The sequence below is a fragment of the Rhinatrema bivittatum genome, chromosome 10, assembly GCF_901001135.1.
Source record: "Rhinatrema bivittatum chromosome 10, aRhiBiv1.1, whole genome shotgun sequence".
NCBI classification, from domain to species: Eukaryota; Metazoa; Chordata; class Amphibia; order Gymnophiona; family Rhinatrematidae; genus Rhinatrema; species Rhinatrema bivittatum.
The window spans coordinates 8,972,813-8,987,957 of NC_042624.1; the positions used below are offsets into that span (position 1 = coordinate 8,972,813).

Consider the following 15,145-nt stretch of genomic DNA (forward strand, 5'->3'; position numbering starts at 1 on the left):
GAGTAATCATCGACAACCGTCTGAACCTAAAGAAATCCATTAACACAGCCAAGGACTGTTTTTATAAACTTCAAGTTCTGAAAAGGCTCAAACCCCTCCTCTACTTACATGGCTTCAGGACAGTCCTCCAAACCATGCTTTTTGCCAAGATAGACTACTGCAACGCTCTTCTCCTTGATCTCCCCATCTTCACCACCAGACCACTTCAGATGCTCCAGAAAGCGGCTACCAGAATCTTGACTAACTCCAGCCGCGTAGCTCATATCACACCCATCCTCCAGAACCTGCATTGGCTTCCAATAAGTTACAGAATGCTACACAAGTCCCTCACCATAATCCACAAACAGCTACAACTCGACCTTCAGATCCCATTCAAACTCCACACCTCTACAAGACCCATCAGAGAAGCATACAAAGGAACCCTACAAGTCCTCTCAACAAAAGCCACACTTCATACAGCCACTAAAGAATGGGCATTCTCGACAGCGGGACCTGCCATTTGGAATGCCATGCCCCCAGACTTCAGACTAGAACCCTGCCCCCTAACATTTCGGAAAAAACTCAAGACCTGGCTATGCCTTCAAGCCTTCCCATAACTTTCAGAACCATGCAAAATGCCACCTAGTCATACCTAGCTACACAGGCAGCTAGGCACCCCCCCCATCCACCGCCAGTTAAGTTTTATTTACCTTCTATCCTTTGTTTCCGGCTACCTCAGCTCCCAAGTTCATTTCACCTTGTTTAATGTAACTTTGCTTTCTTGTTAAATGGTTTGTTAAAGTTATAACCCCCTTGTTCCTTGTAAACCGATATGATACTGATCATGAATGTCTGTATAGAAATGAGTTAAATAAAATCTTCTCTAGGATGGAATGACTTTTTTCAAGACCATGAAAACCATCGTACAGGTGCAACCTGCTACCTCACTGGCCCCTGCCTGGACAGAACCTCTACCAGTTAAAAAAAAAAAAAAAAAAAAAATCCCTCTCTCACCGCTATGGTCAGACCTCGAGGTGTGTGCCTCGCCTCACCAAGGAGTATCCCTGGCAAGGACCCGGATGACATGGAGAAGGTATCAGATTCCTTGGACCAATCTGATCTCACTATGGAAAGCCTCTTGCTACTTTCTGATACTGGGGCTGACAGGACCTATTCTTTCAGCAGTGGGTAGAGGTCACATTGGATAAATGTGTCCTGGACATAATACGAGAAGGATGCACTCTGGAATTTCACAGCATCCCTCAGCACATGTTCATGATGTCTCCCTTACACTTTCTGCACAAGAAACTGGCAGTGGAACCTATGTTGATAAGGCTCCTCAGTTTGAGGGCTATAACTCTGGTACCTTTGTCCCCAGGAAAATATGGGGCGTTATTCCATTTATTTCATTGTACACAAGGAGGGTTTGTTTCGGCCCATCCTGGACCTCTAGTGTCAATAGTAATCTGCAGATATTCCACTTCCGCATGGAAACTCTCCGCTCCGTCATAATGACCTTACAACTGGAAGAGTTTTTAATCTGCCTGGACTTCTCAGAGGCCTACCTTCATATTACTGGCAACCACCCCCAGAACATTCTCCAAAGTTATGGTGGTCGTGGCGGCACTGAGGAAAGAAGGGATCCTGATGCACCCTTACTTAGATGTCTGGTTGATCTGGGCAAAGTCGTTGGAAGAGAGCCTCCAGGCAACCAGCAGGATCACATCCCTCCTTCAGGAACTGTTAGGTCGTGAACATGGACAAGAGTAGCCTCAAGCCCTCCCAGTCCTTAGAATACCTGGGAGTCCGGTTTGACACCAAGCAGGACATTCGAGGATAAGGAAGCTGATGGGCCACGTGTGTCGTTGACTAACACAATGCACCCCGAGGTGTGAAGCTGTCTTCAGGCTCTCGGCCTGATGGCATCAACCCTGGAGGTAGTACCGTGGGCGAGGGCACACATGCGGCCACTCCAAAGCTTCATGTTGGAACCTACAGTCTTAAGACTACTCGATTCGCCTCCACCTATCGATGGAAGTATGTTCTCGGCTCCAGTGGTGGCCATAGGAAGTACATCTAAGCAAGGGTGTAAGCCTATCCCCACCAAACTGGCTAGTCTTCACAACGGACGCGAGCCTCCAGTGGTGAGCCCACTGTCAGGAATTGACAACCCAGGAGCGATGGACCAAGAAAGATGCGCTGAAACAAAAACTGCCTGGAAGCCCGATCTGTCTGTTTAGTGTGTCTGCAATTCAGCCACAGGCTCCAAGTACAAGCAGTCTGCATGATGTCGGACAATGCAACAACGGTAGCTTACATTAAACGCCAGGGAGGAACCAAAAGCCACCAAGTGTCTCTGGAGATAGACCCCCTTATGGAATGGGTGAAGCTAAATCTACAAGGGATCCGAGACCTCCCCACATTGTGGGAAAAGACAATGTCAGAGCAGACTTTTCCAGTAGGGAGAGTCTGGGTCCAGGGGAATGGGTGTTGACTATAGCCTTCCAGCTCCTAGTAGGTCGCTGGGGCCTCCCATCCGTCGACCTACTGGCCACATCTCTCAATGCAAAGGTCGCCCAATTCTTCTGTCACAGTAGATATCTGCGCTCCCAAGGGATCAACGCTGTTGTCAAGACCTGTCCAGAGGAGGACTTACTGTATGCCTTCCCTCTGTGGCCTCTTCTGGGCAAGGTCATACGCAAGATCGAACACCACAGAGGATTGGTCCTTCTGGTGGCCCCAGATTGGCCCAGATGCCCGTAGTATGCAAACATACGGAGGCTTCTGGTGGAGAGCCCCCTCCCTCCCCCTGCACAGAGACCACCTCCTCCAACAAGGTTCAATCCTTTACGAGGACCCAGTTCTGTTTTGTCTTATGGTCTGGCCCTTGACAGGGCTCATCTGATGAAACATGGATATTCGGTGGCCGTAATCGCCACCTTGCTCCATGCACGGGAGTTCTCGATGCTCCTGGTGTACGTGCGGATCTGGAGAATATTTGAGGCCTGGTGCAAGGAATGCGGGGTGGCCCCTCGGACGACAAAGATCCCCATGATTCTGGAATTCTTACAGGATGGCCTGAACAAAGGATTGTCCCTCAACTCCTTGAAGGTCCAGGTGGGGTGTCTCCTGTTTGAGGTGAGGTGAATGGAGCCCACCTGTCGACACATCTGGACTTGGCCCATTTCCTAAAAGGAGTTAAGCACTTCCGACCACCCTTGAAGTGGCCGGTCCCCCTATGGAACCTCAATCTAGTATTGGACTTCTTAGCAGGGCCTTTCCTTCGGCCACTGTGCACTTTCTCTATGCTTGTTAACACTGAAGACTGTATTTTTGGTGGCGATATGCTTGGCTAGTCGCTTCTCTGAAATATAGGCAGTTGACTCCAGGAGGGTTGCAGCTTCACACAGTCCCTTCTTGCAAAGGTAGTCTTGAAGTTTCAACTGAACCAGTCCATTTCCTTACCATCCCTAGATAAACTCAAGGATTCTGAAGACTACCCCTCCTACGCCACTTAAATGTCAGGCTGTTAGTACAGTGTCTAGAATGTACAGAACCAGTGAGTAAGATGGACCACTTATTTGTTCTTCACAGCAGAAGGAAACAAGGTGAAACAGCTTCGCGAGCTACCATAGCTCGCTGGATCAGGGACGTGATCACAGGAACTTATGTAGCGGCAGGGAAGCCTTTGCCCATTCGGGTTAAATCTCATTCCACTAGGGCCCAGGCAGTATTCTGGGCGGAAGCTATGCTATTGTCTCCTGTCGACATCTGCCGAGCAGCAACATGGTCTTCCTTGCACACCACCTCAGGTTCTATTGCCTGGACGTCCAAGCCCGAGAAGATGCAGCCTTTGCAAGAGCAGTGCTAACTGGACCAAGGGCAGCCTCCCGTCCCATTTGGGAGTAGCTTTTGTACATACCATTGGTCCTAAGTCCATCTGGCTACACGCTAGGAAATGGAGAAATTACTTACTGGATAATTTTGTTTTCCTTTGTGTAGACAGATGGACTCAGCTGCCCATGAACAGTGCCAAGGAATCGAACATAAATCTCGATCCTAAAGAGGTTATGGGTAAGCCATCACCCCATCCCTAGGTCTAGGCATCTGTAATATTGCTGGCATTCAGCAGTTATGTTTGGTTGAGTACAGTTAGTCACCAGTTTTTAATCAAGCTCTCAAGTTATTAAATCGTATTCAAGTTTTTCAATAGTATGTCCACAATAGGTGAGGTCACTGCAGGGGTACATCTAGGGTGATGTCAGCTTTGAAACCTGACTCAGTCTCCATCTGCTAGCCCGGGAGCACATAACCCATTGGTCCTGAGTCCATCTGTCTACACTAAGGAAAATGAAATTATCCGGTAAGTAATTCTCCATTACTACTACCAAGATTTATCCTTTTGGAGGTATTGGAATGTCTGTCTTCTAGGTTGTGCAGATTTCCATCTGTCACTTATTCTGTGGTGCAGACCCTGGAGCATTTTCATGGTCCACCTAGATCTCTATCAAACATTAGTTCGCACTTCCTGCTTGCCTCATAGTGACACATTACATCTAAAAGTACATGAACCTATCAGATTGTGTTGTCTGTTTATGGCCCTGTTCTAACCAGGAGCACTCTAAGGGTAATTGGAAGGTAGCAATAACTGCAAAAGACATTCGATTTCTACATTGACAGCTAAAATTTAATTAAGATGTTTTCTTTTTCCGCTTTTCATGTAATTGTTGAGAAACTATTGGCGTTTTTTCCAAATGTTTTTATAGAGCAGATATAAAACACAGCCCCTAAAAGGGGCAAAAAAGGAAGACGCATATCTTGGTAGTCCTTTATTAATTAACAAATGTGTAATGGTTACAGTATTAAAGCTGCAAGTAGGCCCAGTAATGTTTCCCATGTGGCTATTTGCTGACTCGGAGACCCCTTCGTGTGTATGTGCGCGTGCTCCATATTGCACGGTGCAGGAAGAATCATCTATAAGGCGTCGGGTGGAGGAAGTGTTTTCTAACAGAATGATCTTCTTTTAGCACTTGGTATCTTTTATTTTTTTCACTTTTTCAGAAAATAGGGGTATGTCGACTATTTGCTTTGTGTTTCAGATCTTTGTCGGAAGCCATGTCGGTGGAAAAAATTGCTGCCATCAAAGCCAAAATCATGGCAAAGAAAAGATCCACGATCAAGACAGACTTGGACGATGACATCACTGCCCTGAAGCAGAGAAGCTTTGTGGATGCGGAGGTGGATGTGACCCGGGACATCGTAAGCCGGGAGCGAGTGTGGCGGACGAGGACGACCATTCTGCAAAGCACAGGCAAAGTAAGGGCTCATATATCCCTGAGAGCCACTTCCAATGCACTATAAATAAGCTCCTCCCCATTGTCTATGCAGAAACCTTAGTGCTGTGCCAGCTTTTTTTTTTTAATGCAGATGAGGAATGCACCCTTGTGTTGTGGGAGAAGTGTGCACCAAGAATGGGGGTTTATGCCCAGCACCAAACATTTTGCATCTTAGCTTGGAATGGGACGTGGCCAATGTTTCCTGTAACCTTTTTCTGGGCCGTGCATGCAAAACAGTTCTCCTGTGCGACATAGCGTACAGATTTTTGCACAGTGTCCTTTGAGCAGCGTGTGTTCCTTGTGCCTGAGTTCCTGTGTGCACTTGCTTCAGTCTGCACACAGCTTACAGGAAACATCGGTCCTGACGGGTTTCGTCCATTATTACCAGAATGCTTACCCAAATTTTTAAAGGAAAAAGCTCTTGAGTTCTGGTAATAGAAAACAAAAAATTGAATGTCTCATTTTTTAGGTCTGTTTTGTTATTGGCAAACAGGTAACTTTGGGGGAGAGTTGCTTTAATGCAGGAGGGGCCCAATTTTTTAAACACATTTTCAAATATTTGAAAGGGTAAATATTACATGACTATGAAAAACAAAAAGTAAAAACATCACATATATAACCAAATAAGCAATATTCAGTCCAAAGAAAAAGGGAGAGATCTATAATTTACTTATACAGAATCTAAACTCATACAACGACCTACACAGCTCAATCTCCAGCAGTAAACTGGAGCCTTGCCTCTCAAAATCATAACAAGGTGATCAGGTTCTAGAAAAATATAGGAACTCCGAGCCAATGGGTTGTGTGCTCCCCTGCTAGCATATGGAGACTGTCGGGTTTCAAAGCTGTCACCCTAGATATACCATGCAGTGACCTCAGCCATTCAGTATTTCTCAGTCTCCTAGTAGATGCAGACACTATCCCTACAACAGCAGCGATGTTAGTGGGATTGTAGTACTAATTCAAAGGAGGAATTTTACCTTCAAATTGAAAGCAAGATCGAGCCCTGCTCTCCTGTGGTGATACCTAAGGGTCCCCCCAGTTGAGACTTTGAGGTGATTTCAGAGATCCCTCAGAGGTGGGCATTGGTCCGGTACCTAGCTCCGAGTGGACTTTGCTGCTGAAGCAGCTGAAAGGCAGCAGGTGCAGAAGCAGAGCGTGGCGGTGAAGGCCTAAGCCCTCTCCCCCTGCAGCCGGAGACCATCTCTGTACTCAGCCAGTAAGCGCTGAGACCAAGTAAGTAGAGAAGAACTCCAATCCAGAGATGTGGAAGGGCTTCAGTAAGTCTTTCCTCCGGTCTCCTTGCTCAGCGTGCCTTATTGACATAGTTCCCGATCCTGTTCAGGCGAGGAAAGGGGGTTTCTGAGCGGGTTGAGGCCCCCCCCCCCCCCCCCCCGATGGGCTAGGCCCTGCTTCTGACCCGGTGGACTCTCCACATGGCAATCCACGGCACCATCTTGTGCACTGTTTGGTGCAGCACCATTTTCCTCCTTCATCTGTCGGTATGTGTGGTGCGGACCGGCCCTCTCTGTGCTTAGTGTGTGCATAAATGCTTGCCATATTAGGACTGTATAGTCTGGTCTGGAATTCTTGCCTGTGTCAGCACTGTGAGGATGCCCAGGGAAGGCTGGACTCCTAGAACTTTTCCAAGTCCGGCTCATCTCAGAGGATAGATCAGCCATGAACCTTATTGGGCAGCACCCCAGACTTCAGCAATTCCAGGGCTGTGTCTTCCCTGGGAGAGGGCAGTTCAGCGGTGCCTACCCGGTCCCTCCTAGGCTAAGTATGGATCCGGCGACCTTCTCTTGTTTGGAATTTTTCCAGGGTCTCCAAGCCTTTGTGCATGCACAATCAACCCCTGCCCAGGCGGAGCCCCAGCTGGGAAGGCCTCTCCCTCCCAGTTCTGACACGAGGCCTCAGGACATGCCTCATGTCACCAAGGGTATCCCTGACTGGGACCCAGATACCACAAATGGCAGCGATTCATTGGAGGACAGGGAAATCCCTCCAAGCCTGGAGCCATTCCGGACTATGCTTTGTTTTTTTTCCACAGAGATGAATTACTGGCCCTAGTCTCCCAGACCCTGAAAACTCTGGGAGTTCCAGGCATGGACCTTATGTCAGAACCTAAGAAGAACCCCATCCTGGTGTCTCTACGGAAGGCCACTTTCTATTTCCCGATGCTGGAAGCCATCCAGGAGTTGGTTGACCTGTCATGGGAGGAGGTCGGACCTTGGAGACCTTGTACCCTCTGGACCCAGCGGTCAAGGAATGTCTACGTTTCCCAAAGTGGATACCCTGGTGTGTGCCGTTTCGAAGCGAACAACTATCCCTGTAGAGGGAGGAGCGGCCTTGAAGGATGCTCACAATAGGTGGTTGGAATCCATCCTTAAGCAAGCCTTTGACATGACAGCAATGACACTGCAGATTGCTTCCTGTTGTGCTCTGGTGGCTCGCTCATGTCTGCTCCTCAAGAGAGAGGCAAATAGCTCAGGGGCACACGCCGACGAGACGAACTCGCCACAGCCTTCCTGGTGAATGCAAGCTTGGACCTGGTGTGTACCTTGGCCAGAGGAGTAGCCTTTGTGGTGGCAGCCAGAAGGAAACTATGGCTGCAAAATTGGTCCGTGACCCTCACAAAGATGCCCTTTAAGGGTTTCTTCCTATTCGGAAATGAACTGGAAAAGCTTGCCAGTAAGTGGAGCAAATCTCCAGTGCCCCAGCTACTGGAAGATGAGAAAAAGTGGTCACAGGACCTCTCACCCATGAGGGGTTGGACTAGGGGCTCCTAGCGCTTCCGACCCTACAGAAACTTGTCATCTCGTTCCTCGGGAATCTGTCCTTTTGGAACTGACAACCAAAAAGAGGAGCAGGTTCGACCCGAACTTCTCAATGAAGTTGGGCTGACCCATCCCCGGGGCAAGGAGATAGAAGATAGTCAGCCCTCCTGTCAGACAAATAGGTGCTGGACATCATATGAAAAGGCTATTCTCTGAAATTTCGCAGTATTCCTCGGGACAAGTTCATGTCACCTTACCACTCCCAGCACATGAAACTGGCAATGGAATCCATACTGATAAGGTTCCTCAGTCTGAGGGCTATAACGCCAGTACCTACACCCCAAATAAGTATGGGCATTATTCCATCTATTTCATTGTATCCAAGAAAGAGGGTTCTTTCAGACCCATCCTGGATCTCAAGAGCATAAACTATCACCTGCAGATAGTTCACATCTGCATGGAAACTCTTTGCTCCATCATAATGGCAGTGCAATCAGAGTTCTTGATCTCCCTGGACCTCTCGAAGGCCTATCTTCATATTCCAATCAGTCAAGACCACCAATGTTCTCTGTGCTTTGCGGTTCTGGGCATTGCCCTTCGGCCTGGCAACCACCCCAGAACATTCTCCAAAATTATGGTGGTCGTGGCAGCGGCACTGAGGAAAGAAGGGATCCTGATGCACCCTTACTTGGATGACTGGCTGATCCGGACAAAGTCATTGGAAGAGAGCCTCCACGTGACCACCAAGGGTCAGCGCTCTCCTACAGGAACTAAGTTGGGTCATGGACAAGGACAAGAGCAGCCTCAAACCCTCCCAGTCCTTATAGTACCTGGGGGCCCGATTTGACACCAAGCAGGGCAAGGTCTTCCTCCCTCTACCTCACTCCCTCAAGGAGAAGGGAAGTGATGGACCAAGTACATCAACTGACGAACACAATGCGCCCCAGGTTGTAGGACTATCTCCAGTTGCTCTGCTTCATGGCATGTACCCTGGAAGTAGTACCATGGGCAAGGGCACACATGCGGCCTCTCCACCACTCCCTACTGTCACGCTGGAACCCATTGTCTGAAGATTACTCAATTCGCCTCCACCTATTGATGGAAGTATGCTCATGGCTCCAGTGGTGGCTACAGGAAGTTAACATAAGCAAGGGTGTGAGCCTCTCCCCACCGAGCTGGATCGTCCTCAAGGCAGACGTGAGCCACCAGGGGTGGGGAGCCCGCTGACAGGAACTGACAACTCAGGGACGATGGACTGAGGAAGAGGTGAACTGGAACATAAATAGCCTGGAAGCGTGGGTGGTCAGATTAGCATGCCTGCAGTTGAGCCAGGGGCAAGCAGTCCGCAACCAACAATGATAGCCTTATATCAACAGCCAGGGAGGAACCAAGAGCCACCATAAGTCTCTGGAAATAGACCTCCTTACGGAATGGGTGGCATTAAACCTGCAAGGGATCTCTGCCTCCCACATCGTGGGAAAGGACATCATCAGAGTAGACTTTCTTAGCAGGGGAGAGCCTGGATGTGGGGGAATGGATGCTGTTGACCAGAGCCTTCCAGCTCCTAGTAGATCACTGGGGCCTCCCATCCTTTTGACCTACTGCCTACATCTCACAATGCAAAGGCTTCCCAGTTCTTCAGTTGCAGACGAGATCAGTGCTCCCAAGGGATCGATAACCTTGTCCAGACCTGGCCAGAGGAGGACTTAGTGTATGCCTTCCTCCCCCACCAGGGCCTCTACTGGGCAAGATCGAACACCACAGAGTACTAGTCTTTCTGGTAGTCCTGGACTGGCCCAGGCACCCGTGGTAGGCAGACATTGGGAGGTTTCTCATGGAGAGTCCCCTTTGCCTCCCCTCCACACAGGGATTTTCTCCAGCAAGGCCCGATTCTTCACAAAGATCCAACTCTAATCTCTTACGGTCTGGCCCATGAGAGGGCTCCCCTGATGAAGCGCGGATATTCAGGGGACGTAATTGCCACATTGCTCTGTGCATGGAAGTTTTCAATGCCCCGACGTACATACGGATTCTGAAAAATATTTGAGGCCTGATGCGGGGGTGCAGGGTGTCCCCGAGAACAGCCAAGATCACCATGATCCTGAAATCTTTACAGGACGGCCTGAATAAAGGATTGTCCCTCACCTCCCTGAAGGTCCAGGTAGCAGCCCTCTCATGCTTCAGAGCTGAGGTGAGCGGAACCTGTCTGTCGACTCATCCAGACTTAGCCCATTTCTTAAGAGGTTGAACATCTCCAACCACCCTTAAAGTTGCTGGTCCCCCTATGGAACCTCAGTCTAATATTGGATTTTCTGGCAGGGCTTTACTTCAGACAGATACGCAGTCTATCACTACACCTATTAATACTAAAGACTGTATTCTTGGTGGCGATATGCTCGGCTTGTCGCATCTCTGAACTACAGGCGCTGTCATGTCAGGAACCATTACTTCGATTTACTCGAGGAACAGTACAGCTTCACACTGTCCCCTCCTTACCAAAGGTAGACTCTGAGTTTAACCTGAACCAATCCATCTCCTTACCGTCCCCGGATAGACACAAGGACACGGAACACTACAGTCTTCACCATCTAAACATCGGTAGACTTTTAGTGCGGTATCTAGAACGTTCAGAACCAGTGCTCGACACATTGCTTGTTTGTTCTTCACAGGGCGAAGCGGCTTTTCGAGCTACCATAGCACGCTGGATCAAGGAAGTAATCAGGGCAGCCTACATAGAGGCAGGTAAGCCTTTACCTCTACAGGTCAAAGCTCATTCTACCAGGTCCCAGGCAGTATCCTGGGCTAAAGCTAAACTACTGTCTCCCACTGACATCTGTTGAGCAGCGATGTGGTCCTCCTTACACACCTTTTCCAGATTCTGCTACCTGGATGTCCAGGACCGAGCGGACGCAGCCTTTGAGTGTGGTGCTAACTAGACTGCTGGCAGCCTCCTGCCCCGTTCGGGAGTAGAGTAGCTTTTGCACATCCCATTGGTCCTGAGTCCATCTGGCTACACGCAAGGAAATGGAGAAATTACTTACCTGATAATTTCGTTTTCCTTACTGTAGATAGATGGACTCAGCATCCCTACCCACAGCTGCCCAGGAGGAGGCACCAAGGAATCACCCATGAGGCAGATCTTGATTGCATGTGATTACGGGCAAGCTGTTGCCCTACCCCTAGTTCAGGGTATCTATAGTATTACTGGGTTTTAGTGCTTATGTTGGTTGAGTACAGTTGCGGTCTCCAGTTTTTGGTCACGTTTTTAATCAAGTTGTATCCAAATTCTAATCAAGTTCTAATATGTCCACAATGGCTTTTTGAAGAGAATGCTGAATGGCTGAGGTCACTGCAGCTTTCAAACCTGACTCTATCTTCATCTGCTAGCAGGGGAACACATGACCGATTTGGTCCTAAGTCCATCTGCCTACACTAAAGAAAACAAAATTATCATAAGAACATAAGAAAATGCCATACTGGGTCAGACCAAGGGTCCATCAAGCCCAGCATCCTGTTTCCAACAGTGGCCAATCCAGGCCATAAGAACCTGGCAAGTACCCAAAAACTAAGTCTATTCCATGTAACCATTGCTAATGGCAGAGGCTATTCTCTAAGTGAACTTAATAGCAGGTAAATTTCTCCATTTGCCTCAGCCCCAGAGTTCATTGTTCAAGATTAGGAAGTTCTTCCTTTTGCTCTGACTCTGTTTGGAAAGTCCTGAATACCTGACACAATAAACCAATCTTCCTCTATTTAAACACAGGTAGAAAGACCCAGTCTGTGTCTGGATAGCACAGGAATGCAGCTGCCTGTGTCCTATATATTTTTCTAGGGGCGACTGGAGAAAGATGGTCAGCTTAGATGTATCTGTTAAAAGGAGCATGTCTAACTCTTCAGCCAGGTGCTTAGAGTGCCATATGGCAATAGGGGCAGATCTAAGGGAAGAGAATCATCTGGAAGTTTTGGAGCGTGGAGCGTTTTTCTAACTGAAAAGATGTTCTCTCTAACATGTGATCGGAGGTTTCCAAACTGTTAGAGCATTCTTGCTGCTGGACCTATTGCTCTTCTAATGGTATATGTGCGAGGCAAACTTTACTTCAGCCTCTGCCGTAAATATGCAAAGCTGAAACACACAATCAAACCATGTAGAGCCCCTACATGTCATTAAGTGCTATTGATCCTGTGACATTAGCTCTGGTGGTCTAGTTGTTCTAATGATTGGGCTTGGTTGCAGGCTCTCTAGAGGGAAAGGGGCACTGGTTACTCCAGGTTGGGAGGAGGACGTGATAGCATCTGAACTGGCTCCATATTTGCAGGCAGAAGCACTCAACTGATAGCAGTTTTACTGCCAACAGACTGACCCGCTCCAAAACTGCTTTCAGGGCCAGCCCCTCTCCAGAAATTCTGTTTCCGGAACCACTTTGGGAGTCCGACTCTAAAACTCCCATCTCTTGAGGGCCGTAGCATGTTTTCTGGAATAGGACGTGGCTCCTTGTTGGGACTTAAAACTGGTTCTAGACTTAGGTGTGATTAGCGCCCCCTCCCCCAACAAACTGCCCAGCAGCAACCGGAGCCTATTGTGGCCAGAGGCAAAGGAAAAAACAACTCCCTTACGTTTGGTTCCCCATAATAAGGGAACATAAGAGATGCCATACTGGGTCAGACCAAGGGTCCATCAAGGCCAGCATCCTGTTTCCAACAGTGGCCAATCCAAGTCACAAGTACCTGGCAGTAACCCAAACATTAAATAGATCTCAAGCTACTATTGCTTATTGATCAATAGCAGTTTATGGATTTTTCCTCTAGGAACTTCTCTAAACCTTTTTTAGACTCAGTAACACTTAACTGCTGTAACTGGAGCTTACGGTGGACGTTGCAGTGAGAGTGAGTCCCTCGGTGGGGGGGTTGTGGCAGCACTGTTTTGAAAATATACTTCCGGGAAGAGGCTACAAAATTGTGGTCTCCGATCCTCTCCATGTGGTGGTAGGATGGATCTTGCTGTAAACTTTGTGTTGTGGCAGCATAGTTTAAGGATCTTGTCATGGATGGCTGGAGTCAGATTTAAAGAAGCAAGAACTCCACTTATAATTTAAAAAAAAAAAAAATGGAAAAAAATATTTCCATACATTGCCAGTCTGGGGACAAGAGCGAGTATGTGACAGTATTTGTACACGTGATCTCATCCAGCACCAGAGTACCTGAGGGGATTTTATTACTTCTTGGGCGTACTTACATCCTGCCTGGAACTCCCAGCATGCTTCACTCCCTCCCAGCATTACTGAGCAGGCTTCTCTTTAGTTTGCCAGCTGCTCGTCTGTCTTAGGTTTTAATCCAGATTGCAGGTATTAAGTTTTGAAAGTTTCTTTTAATTCTAGTGTTTCTGTAGTTTTTCTTCTCTTGTCACACAGATCTCAACAAAACGTAGAATATTTGCATCTTTGTATGTTTGGAGAAAATTGAAACAGGGGAAGTGGTGGGGGGGGGGTGGGGGGGGAAGAAGGCTTTGGCAGGCAGAGAGAGGAGGGGGGAGATGTAGCCTAGTGGTTAGAGCAGCGGGCTGCAAACCAGGGAAGGCAGGGTTGAAATCCTGCTGTGTCTCCTTGTGACCTTGGACGAGTCACTTCACCGTTCATTGCCTCAGGTAGAGCCCTGGATTGTGACTCTCTGCAGACAGGGAAATCCCTACACTACCTGAATGAAATCCGCTTTAAAGAACGTAAAGGAACAAACAAGTAGATGTACTATCTTCCTTTTTAATATGAAAACATGCGGAGGTGAGAGGAATCCCGTGGTTCATCTTTGTTGGGTTCTCCTCCTGGGCCAGTGTAATGTCTCCAGATGGGTTTATTTTGCACGTACCTTGATAGGCCCTCAATACTTGCATCGTGCCACAGAACTTCCTTCTCAAGTCATAAGGTGTTGCATGCACAGGCAACGTGTCTAGGTGGGCCTAGAAGGGGTTGTGTTTGATCCTATTTCTGATTCTGACTGCCACCTTTCCTTCATCTTTGCATCATTTGACTCTTGAGGGTCTTCTCTTTCTCCATATGGTCCACAGACGAGTCGCTGGGTGCAGACCCTTCTGCCAACAATGCTGCTGCTGCGCTTTACTCCATCAGCGCGATGCCCGGTTTTGGGATGGGCCTGTCCCAGGTGATCACAACGTCTTCGCTCTCTGCAGTTCTGTAAGGGTTGTGCTTTTCTGGTACAGTGATGCAGTGTTTATACAGTTTCCAGTAGATGACATTGCCCAGTGGACTCCCTGAAATCTGTGGAGGGAATAAGCAGTTTCCTTGTTGGGTAATTATTTTCAGCTTTTTCTAGTGAGCCCCATTTTGAATTGCTCTCATCAGCCAGGCAGATGATGTCGTGGCTTGGGTTGTACTGCGTGAGGTGAAAGAATGGGGTAGCATTACTGAACTTTGAGATTCAGCTGGCACTTTACCATTTGTAAGTAGTAATGCACATCTGTCCTGAAGGGACGATTGAAAGCCAATCGGTAACACCAGCGCTGAGACAACATATTTGCAGGTATCTGACTCTTTCCACAAATCTCAAGTAACTGGAACTCCTGCTGTAGGACTGAGAAGCATGCATACCTTGAAAGCTGTAAGTTTTGCTGGAGTGTAGCTACTCCAAGAACTCTTAAATAGTGCTGTGCCCATTTTGGCTTTGAAGCAGTTGGCAGTGAAATCTGGGTCTCCTGCATGGTTTGATGTTCAGTAGCTGAGAGAGCCCAGAAGCTTCCATGGTATCTTGGACTGCTTCACACTCTAGGCACTTGTAAACTAAATCGGCCAGTATTAATGTCCTAGTAGGAAGTCTTGCTGTCGTCCGTAATCCTGCTGCAGGTTGGGCACTAGCTGACATAACCAGTTTTAAATCGGTTGACCTTAGTTATTACTGAGGTTTTCTTTTTTTTTTTTGTGATTATATTGAGTATATATTACTTTTTGTGTTAGCACTGGGGAAAAAAATGGTTGAAAAGTATCTGGGGTTAGTTCTGTGGTGAGAGGCTTGGCAGCAGAATTTTAGGTTTGGCATGTGACA

The 15,145-nt window shown here is 48.0% G+C and overlaps 1 protein-coding gene across 1 annotated transcript in view; it reads left to right on the forward strand.

The window, feature by feature from the left end:
* Positions 1–15,145, forward strand: part of CDC73 (cell division cycle 73) — a 405,302-nt gene that overhangs the window by 29,241 nt on the left and 360,916 nt on the right. The window contains exon 7 of the mRNA XM_029618749.1: positions 5,079–5,295. Within this exon, the coding sequence (XP_029474609.1) occupies positions 5,079–5,295 (217 nt within the window). The remainder of the gene's footprint in view (positions 1–5,078; positions 5,296–15,145) is intronic.